Genomic DNA, 20,482 nt, shown 5'->3' on the forward strand with positions numbered 1-20,482 from the left:
TCCAGCTAAACCCATACTTGTTTATATGATTTAAAAAGATGATATTTTAATGGATTTTAAAAAAGAGTTCTATGAAATAAACTGTTAGAGGAATAAATAAGTTTTTGATTTATAAAGAAAAAGCTTATCTTTTATAAACTTAATTTTGTATAGATGTGACAGCATAGAAAAACTAAAGGCCCAGATACCCAAGATGGAGCAAGAATTGAAAGAACCGGGACGATTTAAGGATTTCTACCAGTTTACTTTTAATTTTGCGAAGAACCCAGGACAAAAAGGTTTAGGTAAGAATTTTTAAAAATTATATTTGGTGTTTCAAATGCATTCATCTACATTGACCATGTCACTTTTAATTGAAAGTTCTGTTTTGAGCATGAAGTTATTATCGGCTACTGAAAAACAATGAGACAACGAACTTCTAGTTAATCAGAAAATACCCTATTCAGTAATAGGGTTGCTCTGGATACTATATATGAACCACTGATTTTTTTTTAAGAACTACAATACAGGAAGTAGTTATTAAAATTTCACTGACATAGGTATGTATGTTTGCTTGTTTATTTTTAAGAAAATACTGTAGGATCTTAGGATCATAAGTTTTTCACTGTGTATCTGTTGAAATAGCATTTTTTAAAAATTTCTGAGTCTTAGAATGTGACTCTATCCTTTTTTGTAAATTTATTCTTTTTGATTTGAAGTATTTGGAAACTGTAAGAAAGAATAAGAAGGTGATTTTTATTTATCACCTTGTCCCAAAATAGCCACTGTTAACAGTTTAGATCAGTCAGTTTATTCTGTAGAAATAACCACACATTTGCTCTGGGGATAATGAATGGAAGTAAAAACTTCAGTGCAGATCATTCAGAGAAAGTAGACAGTAGCACATAATACAAAATAATAAATATGAGTATGAGGGCTTTAGATAAAAGGAGAAGTGAGTAAAAGCAGGAATGGTTGGGAAGTGCCTCCTGGGCGAGAGGGAATGTGAACGCCTCAAGGATTTGATGTTTGGCTGGGTAAGTGAAGATGAACGATGTTCCAGAGAGAGGGTAGTTATAAATGAAGGTCTCAAACTTCAGAAATAAGCTTGGCTTCTTTGTGGAAGAGAGAAAATGATTTGATTTTAGTGCAAATGCTTGTTTGGCGCATAAATTGGTGAGACACAATAAGACTCATTTAATAAAGCTGCTTTTAAAAACAGGACAGAAGGGCTTAAATGGGAATCTGTGGGCAGTGGGGATGCACTGAAGATTATGATGGTGGCACAGCGGGCCTGGCAGTGTGCTAAGTACTTTACATACACTGCCTCATTTCATGTTTAACAACTTGATGAGTTACTCGTTCTTTCATTCAGTAATTCAGCAGCTACCATGTGCCACTCATAGAGTGCTAGACACTTATCCTTATTTGGCAGATGAAGAAACGGAGGCGCAGCACGTTAAATGATGAAAGTGAGTTTGTTTGTTGATTCTGAAGATAAGGTAATTGAAGATAAGGTAATTGGAGAGGCTAATAGGGGCCTCTTGTATTAATCATTCTTTATATTATTAGATTAGCGAGAAAAAATGAGAAAAGGATTATGGAATTAGACCGAGGAAGTGACTGAAAGCTTTCCACGTAGCGCTAGTGGTGAAGAACCCGCATGCCAATATAGGAGAGGCGCGAGTTTGATCCCTGGGTTGGGAAGATTCCCTGCAGGAGGGCACTACAACCCACTCCAGTAGTCTTGTCTGGAGAATCCCATGGATAGGGGAGCCAGGTTGGCTACGGTTCATAGAGCCACAAAGACTTGAACACGACTGAAGCGACCTAGCATGCACACACAGGACGTGACTGAAATCTAGTGGAAGGGATGAATGTACAACATTTGTACTGGAGAATTGACCCAAAGAGCGACTAGATGAATTAAGGATTTACAAAATATCTGTTACACAGAATTTGGAATGATGACGTCGTCTTTTCAGTTAATTTTGGTTGGATTTTATTCTTCCAGGAAAAGTCCTCATTTTGCAGACAAAATAAGCTGGGATACCCAGTGTTAATTTCTCTGTCTTGTATCTGTGGCCACCTGTTAACTGGATTATTTTTTCTAGTCTCCTCTTCTCTTCCCACAAATTAAAATCGATTGAAGCATTTGAATTTACATGTGTGTACTGAAATAATTATTTCTGTTGTGTTTAGAAACGTAGCACAATATTTTGATGCAAATAGAGAAAATGTTGTGACTATCAGATGTTGATTTAAATGGGGCTGACATATTGCTTAGTTATATATCTACCTCTCACTAGAGCACAGTATAAATGATGTTTTTGGGTGACTGTGTAGTTTTGATATTGAATCTTAGTTTTTATTGTATTTGGCAAAGATAAAATTGACATTTTATAGCTCCTTTATAGCATATTTATGGTAATATGATGGTATATTGGAATTTTAGATTACAGGAAAAGTTGAGAAAAGTATATTGAAGAATTAGATTTTTAAATTGTTTTATTCTGTAGTAAGTATTGAGCTTAAGAAAAAAGTAGCATTGTTTAATGGGTATAGAGTTTCTGTTTTCTAAGATGAAGAGTTCTGGACATTCATTGCACAATAGTGGGAATGTAACTCACATTACTGAACTATACACTGAAAAATGCTGAAGATTATAAATTTTATGTGTATCTAGCCACAATTTAAAAGTTGTTTTAAAAAAGCTCCAAATTGTAGAATGTACAGCACAAAGTGAGCCCTAATGTAAAATAATACACTTTTGCTAATAATATTGGCTCATCAATTGTAAGAAATATACTAAAGGCTTCCCTGGTATCTCAGCTGGTAAAGAATCTGCCTGCAGTGCAGGAGACCCTGGTTCAATTCCTGGGTCTGGAAGGTCCTCTAGAGACGAGATAGGCAACCTACTCCAGTATTCTTGGACTCCTCTGGTGGCTCATATGTTAAAGAATCGGCCTGCAATGAGAGAGACCTTCCTTCCATCCTTGGGTTGGGAAGATCCCCTGAAGGAGGGCATGGCAACCCACTCCAGTATTCTTGCCTGGAGAATCCCATAGACAGAGGAGCCTGGCGGGCTACAGTCCATGGGTTTGCAAAGAGTTGGACGTGACTGAAGGACTAAGCATAGCACAAAGCAATATCTTAAAAATGGGGGAAGGTAGTAGCATGGCACTAGTGAGAAAGAACCCTCTTGACGGGAGACAAGAGACTTGCGTTCAATCCCTGGATCAGCAAGATTCCCTGGAGGTGGAAGTGGCAGCCCTCTCCAGTATTTTTGCCTGGAGAATCCCATGGACAGAGGAGCCTGACTGGCTACAGTCCATAGGGTCTCAAAGGGTTGGGCATGACTGAAGTGACATAGTGTACATGCATGGGATAAAGATATATGGGAACTCTGTACTTTTTGCTCAGTTCTTCCATAAACCTAAAACTAAAAAGTCTTAATTTAAAAAAATGTAATAAAAGACAAATCATAATTTCTCTTTTTGTTTTTGTACTGATGTTGGGTGTCAGGAAATGTAATGACTTGGTAGTTGAAGTTAATTAAAAAGAAAGTTTTCTTGACAGTGTTTCTAAGGGTTTACAGGGCTCTTGAATTATAATATTTGGCAGAAAGGAATTAGGAGATGGTAGGAGAAGAGTTGAGGCCCAAAACAAATTGGCAGAGAGTGACAGTGACAGCATTGCGGTTTATTTATAAATAGCCGTGCTAGCTATAATGAGAGCTGGTGTTCCCCATATTTTCTCATTTTCTGTAACCTTATTTCTTATGACACCAGGATAGGATACTTCCTTTGTCACCGTCTGCTTCAGTCACCTGCCATTTCTGATAGTCTTCTGAATCTTAAATTTGAAAGGGATTTCATAAGTTCTGTTATATCTAACCTATGCAATGTAGCATCTGTACGTGATGCTCACTTAGCTTTTATGTTTGAACATACAGGGGGGGGACTGAACACATGTCATTTTAGAAAGTGGTTCATTCTTATCACAGAATACTATTATTATTTTTCCTTATGACATCTTTGTCTTTACAACTTTTACCACTGTTCTTATTTGTCCTCTGCAGCAGCACAAAGGAAGGCTAAACCTTTCAAGATTTTTCTCATTTATCCTTTCTCATTTTTTTCAAGTCAGCATTCCAAACTATTCTTCATTTGAGAAGACCTTTGTTATTCCTGTTGCTGTCACCCTTGGATAACACTTCCAGATTCTTGGTTTCTCTCAAAATAGAATTCTTAAAGCTGAATATAATACTCCAGAAGGAGGCTATTTAATGTAGAACACCATGGGTCTGTTATTTTTTGCAAGACTGTTTATTCTATTAATTTGTCAAAAAATTGCTTTTGTTTTTTAACAGCCATACTATTTTTAGGATTATCCTGAACTTATTAAAGTCTATAGGTTATTTTCTTATAAACTGTTGTGGTTCACCTAGAATTTAGAAATTTTTAACATTTATTAAACATTTAACACTTAGAAATAATTTTATAGAGTTTTTTAATATGTATTTTTATTTACACAATCCCATTTGGTTCTCATAACAACACTTTGAGCTAAGTAAAACAACCTCTTTGTCATTAAGATAAGGAAACTCATGGTCAGAGAGGCTGACTTTTAAGGTCACATAACTTTAGAGTTGTTAGAATTGGGACTGAACTTCAGATCTTCTGACTCCACATTTTATGTTCTTTTTATTGTATTATGTTGTGCTCACTTAGATATTTCTAGGTAAATTAAGACTTTGTGAATAGGATTTTAAATCACCATTCATCCTCCCTAGTGAGTTGGCAACGTTTTGTTTCCCTTTAGGGACTGTGTTTGGATTCAGTCTCAGTTCATGTCCATTTTTATCTGGCACTCAGCTGATTTTATGAAGCAGCACATAGCCCTTGTTGATTCTCTGTGAAAGAGTGACACTGGGATTACCTCTGTTTGCATTTTTAATTTTATTATAAGGGCTTAAGGTTTCATTCTGCAAGTATCTCAGTTTTAGGTAATACTATTACTAGGACTTTCTTGTGTCTCTTTCCCTCTGTGTTACCCTTCTGTTTATTCTAATTGCTGTTGTTGCTTCTTGTTACATTATTGAGTTTGTTTTCTTTCCTATACTGCTTCAGAATATATAATAATAATTTTAAAAATAACTCAAACAATAGTAATAGTAAGAACATATTATTTGTCAGATTGTTCTAGTACTTTATGTGTGTTCTCTCATTTAATTCTTACAACAATCTCATAAGGATAGGTACTATCATCTTTATTTCAAACTGAATTACAGAGAGGTGAGCTTAGTTGCCCAGGGCTGCTTAATTAGGGGAAGAGTTGAGATTTAAGATGCCAAACTACTACATTAAATCACTTCTCTAGCTGAGCTGTTCTCTCTGTCATTCAGACATTTCTCACTAAAGGGCAGCTTTTCTTTTTTTTTAATGTCTGCACTGTGCAGCTTATGGGATTTTAGTTTCCTAATCAGGGATTGAACCCAGGGCCCATACAGATAGAGCACTGAGTCCTAACCAATGGACCACCAGGGAAGTCCCTAAAGGGCAGGCAGTTTTTCACATGCTTGTGGCAATTGACATTTTATTCCTGTAAAATTTAATCTTCTGTGTTTCAGCTCCTAATAAAAATTTATTAATATTTGAATATTCCTGTTTCATCCAAAAACATTTATTGACTGCTTACTCAGAGCATGGAGTTAGGAGCATCTTTGTCTGTCTGGGTGAGTTTGCAAAGTCTTCGCAAAGATTATAATTTTTGATCCTTGAAGAATGAATATATTATTTCAAAACCAAAAGAAAAAAAAGCCATCTTGAATGTGGAAAGATTAGCAAGTTCAATTTCTTGGAGGTGAGAAACAGAGCACCTTTGAGAAACTGCAAGTAAGTCCATTTGATTAGAAATGTAGATTTTATCTGAAGGTAGTGGGAAACAGTGCAGAGTTTTTAAAAGGTAGTAGATTTTATTTCTTGAATTGCTTTAGATTTATAGCAAAATGCAGCAGGAGATACAGAGATTTCCCAATTACCCATTCTCCCACAAATACATACCTTTTCCCGTTATCAAATCCCTACAAGAGTGGTACGTTTGTTACAGTTGTACCTACATTGACACATCATTATCATCCAAACTTTAATTTTACAGTAGGTTCACTGTTTTTCTTTCTAAAAATTTTATTGAAATATAATTGATTAACATGTTGTGTTTCAAGTGTACAGCGAAGTGATTCATATATATATGTGTGTGTGTTTATATACACACACCTTTTTTCATTATAGATTATTATAAGATATTGAATATATTTCCCTGTGCTATACACTAGGTTCTCTACTGCATATATAATAGTGTGTATATTTTAAACCCAAACTCCTAATTTATTCCTACCCTAGGGTTCACTCTTGATATTGTATGTTCTGTGAATTTGGGCAAATGTATAAGGACATGTATCTACCATTATAGCATCATACAGAAAAGTTTCACTCTTCCTGAAATAATTTTGTGCTCTTTCATTCATCCTTTCCTCCCTCCTAACTGATGACAACCACTGATCTTTTTACTATCTCCAAAGTTTAGCCTTTTTTTAGTTGGAATCATACAGTCTTTAGCCTTTGCACATTGACTTCTTTCACTTAATAGCATTATTATGAATTTTTCTTCCATAATCTTTTTGTGGTTTGATAGCACATTTCATTATAGCACTGAATAACTTTCCTTCCTCTGGATGTACCACAGTTCATATGTGTACCCACTAAAGGATATGTTGGTTGCCTCCAAGTTTTGGCAGTTATGAATAAGTTTCTGTAAACATTCATGTACAGGGTTTTGTGTGGATACAAGTTTTCAGTTCATTTGGGAAAATACCAGGAGTAGGATTGCTGGATCATATGGTAAGCGTATGTTTAGTTTTGTAAGAAACTGTCAAACTATTCCAAAGTGGCTGTACTATTTTGCTTTCTCACCAGCAGTGACTGAGAGTTCCTTTTGCTTCATATCCTCATCAGCATTTGATATCATCAGTGTTTTGGATTTTGAGCATTCCAAAACATGTGTAGTGGTATCTTGTTGTTTAAATCATTGAAGAGTTTTAACATGGAAGTGAAACCAAATTTGTATGCCTGCAAGGTCCATCTGAAAGCAGTGTGGTCCTTTAAAAGGAGTAGAGGCGGAACTAGAGGAAGAGAAATTGGTTATGAAGCTAGAAACAAAAAGGACCCTGGCATAGACCCTGAAAGTGGGGATGGAGAAGAGAGAGAGATTTAACGGGTACTTAGAAGCCAAAATGAGAAAGCTTTGTTTGAAAGTGTGATGAGCCAATTCGCACTAACCCCCATTTGGGCATGTTTGGTAATGTGTGAGTGGTGTTTCTGGTATTGTTACAATGACAGGGTTTCTTTCAAGATTAGGGGGCTGCTCAAGGACCTGCAGTGCATAGGACTGTTCCTCACAATGAAAAGTTGTGTTTCACTGAGAAACACTGTAGAGTGATAACATTCGCTGAAAGAGAAGGAAATGGTAGGTCTGTAGAAGTAGGATACCGAGCTGAGTTTGGGTCCTGTTGAATTTGAGTTGTTTGCAGATATCCAGTTGAAGATATCCTTAGGCAGTTAGATGTAAGAATCAAGAATATATAGAGAGAGAAGTTTCAGATTTTAGGACTTGTTAGAGACGGTTGAGCATACAACTTGAAAGAAGGTAAAGGTTTGAAAAATCTGAGAGAAGTAGAAGTGGTTATTACTGACATTCAGTGCTGCAGAACATGAACATTTAATGGATGAATGAAGGAAGAGGAGAAGTAAAAGAAAATAAAGCCAGAAAGGACAGAGGAAACTCAGTAGAGTAATACTGTTAAAGCTAAAAGAAGCGACAGTTCCATCCCGGAGATGTGCTCAATTTTGTCCAGTATGGCAGAGAGCCAAGTAAATTAAGGACATTAAGGTTTATTTGGCAACCAGAAGGGCTTGGGGACCCTTCGGAGATTACTTTCAGCGGGGTGAGCGGCAGAGGTGGACACTGGTTTCTAGGATTAAAGTGTCTGGGGGTAAAGAAACTGGACAAGGAATGTAGATTACGAAAAGCTCTCTTCTTTTACAACCTGAACTTTCAAAGATCATGGAGATATGCTTCTACCCTTGTAAGATTCTTAGATTATTATATCAGCTAAGAAATGGGCATTTATAGGTGTCTCAGGGTTTACAGTTACTTGAATATTTCATTGTTTCTCATTCTTATTTTCTAAAAATTAAAAAGGAAAAATGCAAACACAGTAATAAGCTTAGTTTTCATAAATTTAATGCATTTGAAGTGAAGAAGGATATCATTAAGCATGCTAATAACAGCAAATCCTACTAGACAGGCTAATAACAGCAATTTTACTGCACGTTCTCTCTATGCTTTGATTGGTATGCTCTATGTTTGATTGGTAAGGAAAATAATAAAATTAAAGAACCTGGAAGGAATATTTGGTGTAGAGCGTTAAAGATTGCAAAGATTAAAAAGGATTTGTGATCAGGGACTGATGTCCTGTTTCTAGTTCTCATAAAACACGGGGATCTGAACTTGACTTTCAGACATGTTTTTGTGAGCACATTAAAAATAAAAGTAGAAGACTCCATGTACTGTTTCAAGATGATCTGTGAAGGGAAGGAGAAAGAGGGTAGCTAGTAAGGGCATGGAGAAATATAAGAAAGAAAGTTTTTTTTAAAGATAGTTGATAACTTGAGTATGTTCCTTTGTGGAGGGGGAAGCCAGAAGACAGGGCAAAGTTGTGGATACAAGGAGAGAAGAAAACTAATCTGTAAACTAAAAGGCAGGATGGCATATTGGATCCAGAGTAATGGTGTTAGGGGCTTAACCTTGGATAGGAGAAGAGGCACCTTTTCTATTGAGTTTGAGGGAAGACATAATGATGGATTTGGAGGTGAGTACATATTTGTAAATAGAACCATAGGAAGCTTGTTCATTCAGCAGTTTCTGAATGCCTGCTGTGTGTTTCAGTGCTAGTTTGGGGATATGTAGTCCCTATCCTTGAAGAGCTTAGGATCTAGTGAAGATGGGAGATTTTTTGCCTTAGGTCCTATTATGTTTTTCTTTCAGGTAGGATGTGAGCCTGTTTTGGAGTCTTAGTCTCTCATGATTCTTCAGAGTAGTTTGGAGATCACATCAAAAGAACTTCTAAGTTACTTGGGATGGAATTTTTCCTGTCCTGGAAATGTAAATTTACTCATAAAAGCTTGACGTAACTACTTTGGTTCCTCTTTTAAGACAGATAGATGTTTTGTCATGCAGTAATACAGCTTCTTTACCCTTCTCTGCTCCAGTTAAATAGTTGTTTATATCCTCTTCATCAGACTTTTTAAAAAGACATATCTTAGTTTATTATTGATTTTAAATTTTTAATCAGTATTCTTACTGGTCTCCTTGAGGTCAGGATCAGTGAGCCAATGACTTGGAGTGTAAGATTAATTAGGATTGTGGATAGCAACTCTCTGTGTTACAGCTTATACATGTACATTGGTGATTTTCATCTTGGGGCAGTTTTGCATCCTAGGGGATCTTTGGCAATATGTGGAGATCTTTTTGGTTGTCACCATTGGGGATAGGACACTGCTACTGGCATCTAGTGGGTAGAGGCCAGGGATACTGCTAATGCTGTAATGCATAAGACAGCCTCCCGCAACAAAAATGATCTGGTCCAAAATGTCCAAAGGGCTGAGATCTGGTATACATTAACATTTCAATACTTATGACATAGTCAAAATGCTTACGTACATTATCTCATTTAAACTTCAGAAACCCCTAAAGAGGTAAGTGATACCCTTCTTGCCCTGAAGGAACCATGCATTGGTGATGGCAGCAGGATATAAAGCTTGGACTTAAATCTATAGGAAATTTTTATTATGTAAGTATTCAGGACACAAGCCTTTTTTTTTTTTTTCTTTTTTTTAAATTAAGGCTGTCTTTGTCTTACTTGGTGTTTTTTTTCAGGGACAAATATTCCTGGCATTTGAAGTACATAATTTATTTTTAATATTACAGATCTAGAAATGGCCATTGCCTACTGGAATTTAGTGCTTAATGGAAGATTTAAATTCTTAGACTTATGGAATAAATTTTTGTTGGTAAGTTCATGTTTTCTGCAGTTTGGTGTTTTCTAAATTTTTGCTTTGTTTTAAGATAAATTAACATTTCAAAGGATGCCTAACTCATTTCAGAGCATGTTATGGATGTAGAATGAGAAATTTGATTTCCAGAATTTTATTACATAGGTTGTTTTGAATTCTTGTATTCAGCATCTTCTGGACTGTTTTCTTTTAAAACTCTTTTTAATGAATTGGATGCTTCTTGTTATTTTTTTTTTCCTTAATAGGAACATCATAAACGATCAATACCAAAAGATACTTGGAATCTTCTTTTAGACTTCAGTACAATGATTGCAGATGACATGTCTAATTATGATGAAGAAGGTAAATGAATACTTTGCTCTACCAATTCTTTAAAAATATCTCTGATCATACACCCTGGAACTTCTTGTCTACTTCTGTTTTTCTTAGATTTCCCTCTTCTGAGCTTTAATTTGTGCTCTTCTGAATGTAGAAAACGCCTTCATCCTCTTTTACCAATCTGTATTATTTCTTTAAATACCAAATCTGTATTCATGTCTTCCAGAAAGGCATGAGTGATTTTCATTCATGTTTTAGATTTTCAGTATACTTGAGGAACTTACTCTTTTCTTATTGTACTTTTATAGTACTTGTATTTATTTTTTTTATTGTTGTCTGTTTTGTCTGTGAGCTTGATTGTAAACTCCTTGAGTTTTGTGACTTAGGCCACATGGAAATGGACTTTATTTTCCTACTGTAGCACTATTGGCATTCAGTAAATATTCACTGATTGAATACTTTTCTGCTGTTTCTTCATGTAGTTAGAAAGGTAACTCTACCATCCACTACCAGGGTATTTTTGTTTTCTGGAACTGGTAGTAGTTTACATTGATTTTTTCACATGTACTTACCTGGTTCCCCTCGAGAATTAGCAAGATGTATTTTGATATTTTTGAATAGACAGGTATTCTTTGAAAAATGTTTAGTAACCTTGGTCTCCTTAAAAGTGTCCTGAACTATTTAACCTAACCACAGATAATGTTATTTCCTTATCTTTGTTTTCATTGTCATGTATTGTTTTCTTTAAGAATTGAGAAATGACTGATAATAGACGATTGTGCTTTCTGTTAGGCTTTATGCAAAAGTGGAGAACTTGCTGATTTGGAAGTTGCCATAGAAGCATGTATAGAGCATGCATATATATAATTTAAAATCCTTTAGTAATTTATTATCATGAAATAGGTTAGTGTTTGATCCTTGCTTTTGATTTCCTTTGTAAGATTGCCCTAAAATGCAGGAAAAGGTTAACTCCAATTTAATATGCTTTCAGCACCGGCAACGTGTCATCATATCAAGGCCGGATTTGACCAGATTACTTCAGTGGCCTTCAGAAAACCATATATTACTAATCACCAGGAGAGTTATTTTTTATCATTCAGAGAATGATCAAGTGTTGGAATAACAGAAAAGAGAAAATGCAAGGAATAGTCTAGGTTGAAACTCTAAAGAGCTAGAAATTTGGAGGTCTTATCAGTGAGGATATTTATAATGATATGCTTTAACAATTATAGGGAAGACATTTAAGAAAAAATAAGTATTCTATTAAAATACTAGCCTTATTTCTGCTTTTGTTTCTTTCCTTTCTCACATATCGCCCCCACAGGAGCATGGCCTGTTCTTATTGATGATTTTGTGGAATTTGCACGCCCTCAAATTGCTGGGACAAAAAGTACAACAGTGTAGCACTGAAGGAACCTTCTAGAATGTACATAGTCTGTACAATAAATACAACGGAAAATTGCACAGTCAATTTCTGCTGGCTGGACTGAACTGAAGATCAATCCTCACAATTCAGACTGAGGGTTGAGACAAAACTTTAAGGATACATCTTGGACCATATCGTATTTCATTCTTCTAATGGTGGTTTGGGCTTGTCTTCTAGTCTGGGCCGCTCTAAACATTTATTATTCCAACATTGTGGATTTCATCTTATATCTGTGGACCATCCTAGTTTATTCTCCCATAAGTCTTAGAAGCTTTATGGTGATTATTTTGAAGTTTCCATTCTTGCATAAAGCACAATGCTGTCTTCATCAGAAAACAAGTTTGGCATAAGAATTAAACATATGAACATCACAGTTTATAAAAACTTCTTAAATATATGCTTTGGGCTAGTTGCAAAGACTATGCTGATAGCACTTCCAGTGAGAGTGATATATTTAAGTGTACCAGATCTGGAATGGTGTTTTGGTATGGGGGGATTTTTTTTTTTTCCTGGCAAATTACATGTATTGTTAATGTGAGTTGAGTATCTGATGAAAAAAAGTCAAAATAACCAACGTGAAAAATTTTTAGGATAATTTGGTGTGCCTACCCAAAATTTTATTGTGTTTTAGACCCTTGATTTCAAAAGGTTCCACAGAACTAGTCTGCACTTATCTTACCCATGTTTATATATAGTTGTCTTACAGGGGCTTTTATTTAGAAAAATATCTGCATAATGTTAAGATTCTACTCCCGTCTACATTATGCACCTCATAATTGGATTTCATTATGATTTTGAAATGCTTATATGCCTGTTAAGTTAAACTATTTAATTTGTTTGAATGTTTTAGATTGCTACATAATACAATATTCTAAATTTAGGCATGAGGGTTTTTTTTTTTGTCAGCACACTATGGAACACAAATGAAATTCTCTTAATTAATAAGAAGTAGGAATTAAATTTTGAAAATGGTTGTAATGAGCCATGAAGTTCAATTCTTATAGGTACTGCTCTTTCAGACAAATAGTCCATTTTTGATGACTTCTTATTTTGTTGAAATTGTTTTAACTGCTAATCACTGTGGTTGCCAAATACTTGAGGAGCAAAGATTTTCAAGCAAGCATGCACTTGATGCAAAGTACAAATCTGGCTTCTATTTTCATAAATTATTTAGTTTCTGCTATGTTTTATTTCACTCAGATTAGCTCAGTTTTCACATCAAAGCAGAACTGTATCTTGTATCTATTTTTTTTTTTTTATTACAAGACCCATGAACTGCTTTCATGCTGAAAATGCTCATTTCTCTGTTTACTTCTTGACATGTGAAGAAGGGTTTATTGCTTTTTTAAACATTTCTTTAAGGCCGGTTTAAAAAACATAAAACTTCAGAGATTGGATGACTGGTTTTTAGCAGGAGTAGATTTTGCTTGGTGTATCCAGGCACTCTGTAAGGTCTAACGTTGAAATTATCAAAGGAATGTACTTCAGAAAAGCAGTACATTATAATGTAGATGTGGAAATGATTTTAAGAAACTGATATATTAAAACTACTTTTTATTTACATGATTTTGAAATTGACTAGAAAGCTCTTCCCATAGATATTAATATTCTAATCATAACTTTAATTCAAAAATATGATTCTTATCAAAAGAAAATTTTGAAAATTTTTATTCAGGTTACTGGAATTGGTTATTAAAAAAAAAAGAAAAAATCCTGCTGCTTTCAGTATTTCCTGATTTCGTATTTGTAAATATTAAGAGGAACTTCAATTATGAAATATTTTAAAAAGATATATATATATATATGTACTATTTTGTTTACTGTCTTAAAGATTTTGAGTTACGGTATTGTTTTTGAATTGATTAATTAATTCCAGTATGCTGTGTTTTGAAGTGAGATCCGATCAGCTTTTTTTCCCCAATATAAATTGTTTTTCATATAAGTCTGATATTGGTTCGTGGCCTAGTGCCTTGGGTTTTACAGACTTTTCCTTTTAAATGCAAGACCTTTTCAACAAAATAGTGTTTGTCATCAGTTTGGTACTAAACATTTATAATTACTGTGTAATTATAAACAAAACAATACATAAAGCTTTGAATATAATTATGTAGCATAAAAGTTAAGGTTGTTAACTCTATGATGGCATCTTAGAATTAAACAATACTATTACTAGGGCCTGAAAGAGAAGACTGATTTAATGTGGTGTGATTTTTCTGAGGAGAAATGTCTGGTTACAGGGAATATTTTGTACTAAGAATGCTTACACATAATGGCCATGTGTGTGTGAGTGTGTGTGTAAGAGTGAGATTGACAGGTTGAAAGGGACACACATGCTCACACACACACACAACTTGAATTGCTTTAATTAATTAGTGTTTCAGTCTTCATTTTGGTTAACTCCCCATGCTGATTCTTTGTTTTAAACTGAACCACAGGTACAGTTTCCTTTTTGCCAAATGTCAAAACAGGTACACATTTTAAAATGTAATGCTTTTTAAATAGTCAAGTGTATAAAATTAGAAGTGCCCACATATAAAAATACTTGAGATCCAGGTTATCTTTAGTGACTGTCATCTGCATATCTCTGTAAGTTCAATTGTGTTTCTTACATCCCTGTCATATTACCAACAGAGGCAATAAAAGCTTCAGTGAAATTGCCATGACTAAATCTTTTCACATATTATTTCAGTGTAATACTTTTAAAGACTAAAATATACCAGAAAACTTTTCTAGAAAGGATAATTATTTATGGAAAGAGCATTGTAATGGCAAGTTTTTGGGAGAAAAGACATGCCAAGTCTTGTTTACTATATTTAAAATGTTTACAACTATACTGGGCTGCTTTATTTAATTAACAGTACTGTAGTTGTGTAATATGGCTTTGTAAGTATATGTTCTTCATTAGACTTTTAAAAAGTTTTAATGAGTGAAAGAGAGTTAATAAAATAACATGGGAAATCTTTTATATAATACCCTTACTGGGAAATTCTTATTTAAGCAAGGTATACTATTTTTTTTTTCCTCAGAAAGATTTAAGTAAATGAAGTGTTCATCTATTTTTTATTTGATGATAATCAAGAGGTTTGAGTAGTTGTAGCCAGTTTAACGTGCACTTTGCTTAGATTTTTTAAAACATGTTACTATGAAGACTACGTATTGTAAACCTTCTGTAACTTTTACATATGAACGACAGAAGAAAGTTAAACCTAATGAAAGGATTTTGGAATAAAGGAAAGTGGTGCTGGGGAAAATTACAGTTCACAAGGTATGCCTTTGTAAACCTGAATCAACTTTTAGCAAGAATTAATTTATGGAGTTCTAAATGTTAAATTGTATATATTTAATAGAAAATACTTATTTGACACCTCAGCAGTTTTCTTTAAATGTTACTTTATACTTTTAACAACATGATTTATATTGCATACATAGATGTTTTGATAAGATTTTATCAAATTTGATAATGTAATGATAAAATGTTTTTAAAATGTGAACTATTTAACATTTATCTTAATAACTGAGCACACAATACCGGATTGTGATTTCTACATAATGTGATAATTAGGGTTCAAATTATGGTTCATCATTTAATTGATTATAAACAAGTATATTTCTGAACTCTTTACTTGCCTCCATTTTTAAATCATATAGCAATAATTTTTATTTTATAGAAATGTGGTGAAGTTATGATACCTTTACCTTTGATTTCAGAAGGGGAAGTGGTTTCTATTTTGTAGTTTTACATTTGAAAATTCCTAATAGTACAAATCCCCTTTTCCAGGTTTACCCTTACTCTTTGTCGCCATTTTGGTTGAATATTTGCTTGATTTGTATTTGATTCTGGAGGCGGATAGTTCTGTGTTTTTTTTTTTTTTTAAACTCAATACAGTTACATAAATGGTTTTACCAGAGCATTCTTGCTATCTATTTTCTTTACTGCCTGTTGGGTAATTGGCATTTCTTGCTGACAAATTCATTTATTTGACAACTTTCCACTAGGCTCAGTGTTTTGTGTTAATGTGGCTTTTGACTTCTCTTTCGTCTTTTTTTAATCTGCCATAAATAAGGAAATTATGATTTTAAAAAAATGCACAGCTGTTGTTGAAGATGGAATTCCTGAAAAGTAATGTCTTTATGGAGTTTTAAAGACAGATATTTGGGGGATCATTTTATAATTATCTGTTTTAAAAATTGAGTTTCTAAAACATTTTTTTAAATCTAAGTATATCCAAGTTTTTCTTAAAAGTATTGCTTATTTATTTTCAGCTTATCTTTTGTGTTTGTGCTGTGCAGAAATCAGTGTAGCTTTTAACTTTTAAAGCATTGTTTTTCAAGAAACACCTTGAGGCTGCTGTATTTCATGAGGTCGGAAGCTTTCTACTTTATCTCTTGTATGTTATTGGCATTGCATATGAGATTTGGTCTGGGGAAATATGTTTGGTTAAAAAGGTGTTTTTCTGTTTTTAATAACTGGCTTAGAGGGAACATTTTTTAGTGGAATAGGAAGAGATGGAGTCAGATTGAAATGAAAGCAGGCTTGATTATGGAAAGTAGCACTGCTTTGAAGAGAAGAATCCATCAAATGAGTTTAAAGTGAAGAATAGTTTAGAACCAAAAATAGTAAAAACAAAGCTTGATTTAAAACAAAAAGTTTGGAAACATAGAGGCAACATGTGAGTGGCTTAATGAGCAAAGGAAAGAAAAAAAAACAAATGGATAATATTCATTTTATATTTAGGATATATGTTTAGGCACACATTTAATATAGCTATTAATTTTATTTCAGGTTATTAAATATTTTAAGAAAACTTTGGATCTAATGGAAAACTTGGGCAATGCCAAATGAGATTTTTACAAAAAGGAATACTGTAGGGCATAAGCTTAGTGGCTAAGGGGAAATGCTAAGGTAAGCTCTAGACAGTGCTTTTGTTACGTAGTTACATGACACAGATGTAAAAGAGCAATATTTGATCAGTAAGATTTAGAGATGTGTGTACATGAAATCTTTTGAAAATACTCGTTTAGTTTTCAGTATTCTTAATCCTGAGAGTGTGTTGGAATTCATTGTACTGAAACTATATGTAATGAGAGCCAGAGCTTTAAAATAGTCATTCATAAGACTGTTGTAGTGATACTCAATAGCAACAGCTTTTTTGAGGTATAATTTACACACCATGAAATTCCAACCATTGTAAGTGTACAATTCAGTAAATTTTAGTAAATTCATTAAATTTTAGTAAATTCATAGTGTTCTGAAACCATCACAATCCAGTTTTAGGAAATTTCCATCGGCCTTAATAGAAGTTCCTCTCATGCGCCTTTGCGTTAGTTCCTGCTCTTACCACAAGACCTAGGCAGTCACACTGACCTGTTCTGTAAATTTCCCCTGTCCAGAAATTACAGGTGACTAGAATCATACAGTCTGAAGGCTTTTGTTTCTGGCTTCCTTCCTTTGGCATAATGTTTATGAGGTTCATCCATATGAACTGTATTTAATTTTTTTGGTTGCTATGTAGTATTCCATTATGTGGATATACTGCATGTTGTTTATTCATTCACCAGTTGATGCATGTTTGGATTGTTTACATTTTTGCTATTATGAATAATCTGTGAGTATTCCCCATATATGTCATCATGTGGACATATATTTTAATTTCTTTTAGGTAGATTCCTAGGAGTGTAACTGTTGGATTGTTTCAAAATTTTTCGTTTGACTTTCTAAACTGCCAAACTTTTCCAAAGTGGCTGTACCATTTAAACATATTCCTAACACAATATGTAGGGTTGCAGTTTTTCTAAATCCTTGTGTGAATATATTTATTTTTATTATTGTCATCCTGGTAGATCTGTATTTTAAGTGTACAAGTTATATAAATCTATTTATCCTAATTCACGTGTCTGTTGGATGGCAATTTAGTTGAGTATAAGGTGGCCTGAGGGATAGTTATAAAATTACTTGCTATGTACATATATTTGGTTGAAGGCAGTATTTTCTGCAAATCAGTGAAGGTAGTTACTGTACTCGTCCAGTGGGGTTTCTGGTCCCTTAGTGAACTCCAGTGAGGAAATGAACTGTGTAGGTTAAGAGTGATACTGATGGCTGTTGCATTGTGCTATTTTGTGTACAGTGCTTGAGTAAGTTCCCAGTTAGCCTATGACTGGTGGTAATACTTAAAATGCTGTATAAATAATTGCACAGACATGTCTGTCTCATTAATTTTCCCAGAGCTCTTTTGCTCTGGGAAGGAATGTCTTAAGTTTGTAAAACTTTAGATGATATTGTTCAGTTGCTTCCAGCCACTTTTGCTCTTAAACACAGTAGACATTGGATTAGTGTTTATTTGTAATAGAAAACTTGAGGATATACAACAGTAGATTAGTATAATGAACCTACTTCAACACAATCAATTCATGTGGCTAATCTTGATTTATTTATATGGTACCCATCTTCCCAACCCTGATTTATTCTGAAGCAAGTCCCAGGTGGCAAATCGTTTCATTCGTAAATATTTCAGTATGTATGTCTGATAGATAAAGCTCCTAAAGATAACCAAAACACTGTTATCATGCTTAAATGTTAACCACTTCTTAGTAATTATCTAGTCAGCATTTTGAATTGTCTCATAATTTATTCTTCCAGTTCAAGTCTGGTTTCAAAATAAGGTCCATATGTTCTATATATCTATAAATTTCTTTTAACTGATGGGTCCCCGTACCTCTCTCTCTTCCGCTTGAAATTCATTTGTTTGAAAATGTATTGGTTGCTTTATATTTTAAAATTTCTGTGCAATTTATGTTTAAGGTAACCTTTGATGTACTTCATCAAAAAATATTATAACTTGAAGATATTTTGGAAATTAATGAAGTATGGTATAGAAAGCTATAATAATTATATCAATAGACATTCCCTTAACTTTAAAAACATAATGGGACTTGTATTCAGAATATATAAAGAACTACAGTTAACAATAAAGATAACCCAATTTACAAATGAACAAGAATTTGATAGATCTTTCTCCAGAACATGTATACAGATGAAAAAATATTCAACAACATTAGTCATTAGGGAAATGCAAACCAAAACCACAGTGCGTTATCACTTCACACCCTCAAGGATTACTTTAGTAAAAAGGCCAAGTGTTGAAGAGCATGCGGATGAACTGAAACCTTTGTACAGGGGCGGGAACGTTAACATGGTGCAGCAGCTGTGGAACACAGTTTGGCTGTTCCTCAGAAAGTTAAACATAGAGTTAGCATATGACTCAGCAGTTCTACTCCTAGAAATAGAATTGAAAGCATTTTCACATTCCATCCCCTGGTAACCACTATTTTACTTCGTTTGTCTTATGAATTTGATTGTTGTAGGTACTTCATAGGGCTTCCCTGGTGGCTCATCTGGTAAAGAATCTGCCTGCAATGCAGGAGACCTGGGTTCGATCCCTGGGTGGGAAGATCCCCTGGAGAAGGGAACGGCTACCCACTCCAGTATTCTGGCCTGGAGAATTCCATGGACTGTATAGTCCATGGGGTCACAAAGAGTCGGACATGACTGAGCGACTTTCACTTCACTTCGGGCACTTCACATAAATGGAGTCTTGAGCACAGTATTTATCTTTTCGTGGTTGGCTTATGTCACTTAGCATAATATCCTCGAGCAACCTCCTCACTGCAGCAAGCGACAGGACTAAGTAAGATTCCATTGTCACAGTTTACTTTACCCATTTATCTGTCAGTGGACATTTGGCTATTAATTGTGCTGCTGTGAACATAGGTGTGCAGATATCTTTTTGAGACCCTCCTTTCACATTTTGGATAAATACCCAGAAGTGCTGTGACTGGCTCCTGTGCCATTTCTTGTTTACATTTTTTGAGGAACTTCTAATCTGTTTTCCACAGCAGTTGAACCATTTTAGTCTTAGCAGCAGTGCACAAGGGCTCCAGATTCTTCACATCTTCCTCAACACTTCCTGCCTCCTTCCTTCCCGCCTTCCTTTCCTTCCCCCTTTCTTGTATTTGTCATCCTAATGAACTGAGGTAATATCTCATTGTGGTTTTTAATTACATTCCTCTGGTTAGTGATATTGAGCATCTTTTCACATGCTTGTTGGCCATTTATATATCATCTTTGGAAAAAATGACTGTTAAGTCCTTTGCCCATTTTTGAATTGGGTATTTTATTTTTTTGTTGTTAGAGTTCTTTTGCTCAGATGTTATTAAGTTCTGTGTGTCTCTGTTGGTTTTCTGTCTGGATGATCTATCCATTGATGACAATGGAATATTGAAGTCCCCTGCTTTTATTATGGTGGCTTCCCTGGTGGCTCAGACGGTAAAGCGTCCGTCTACAACGCGGGAGACCCGGCTTCGAGCCCTGGGTTGGGAAGATCCCCTGGAGAAGGACATGGCAGTCCACTCGAGGACTACTGCCTGGAAAACCCCATGGAAAGAGGAGCCTTGTAGGCTGCAGTCCCTGGGGTCACAGAGAGTCGGCCGCGTCTGAGCGACTTCACTTTCCTTTTATTGTACTGTTGTCTATTTCTCCCTTTCAGTTTCTTTTGCTTTGCTTTATATTAGAACAATTTGTGTGTGTATGGAATCTTGGATTTTCAACATGAAGGATAATATCTGC

The 20,482-nt window shown here is 34.6% G+C and overlaps 1 protein-coding gene across 4 annotated transcripts in view; it reads left to right on the forward strand.

The window, feature by feature from the left end:
* The window catches only part of DCUN1D1 (defective in cullin neddylation 1 domain containing 1), a 30,721-nt gene extending 15,349 nt beyond the window's left edge, over nt 1-15,372 (forward strand). For all 4 annotated transcript variants that reach the window (XM_052647727.1, XM_052647639.1, XM_052647895.1 and 1 more), the window contains 4 exons: nt 154-284; nt 10,030-10,112; nt 10,361-10,457; nt 11,758-15,372. In XM_052647727.1, coding sequence (XP_052503687.1) covers nt 154-284; nt 10,030-10,112; nt 10,361-10,457; nt 11,758-11,837 — 391 coding nt within the window. In that variant the 3' untranslated portion in view covers nt 11,838-15,372. The remainder of the gene's footprint in view (nt 1-153; nt 285-10,029; nt 10,113-10,360; nt 10,458-11,757) is intronic.
* The last annotated feature ends 5,110 nt before the right edge of the window (nt 15,373-20,482 follow it).

Source organism: Budorcas taxicolor, chromosome 1 (assembly GCF_023091745.1).
Source record: "Budorcas taxicolor isolate Tak-1 chromosome 1, Takin1.1, whole genome shotgun sequence".
Lineage (NCBI taxonomy): Eukaryota > Metazoa > Chordata > Mammalia > Artiodactyla > Bovidae > Budorcas > Budorcas taxicolor.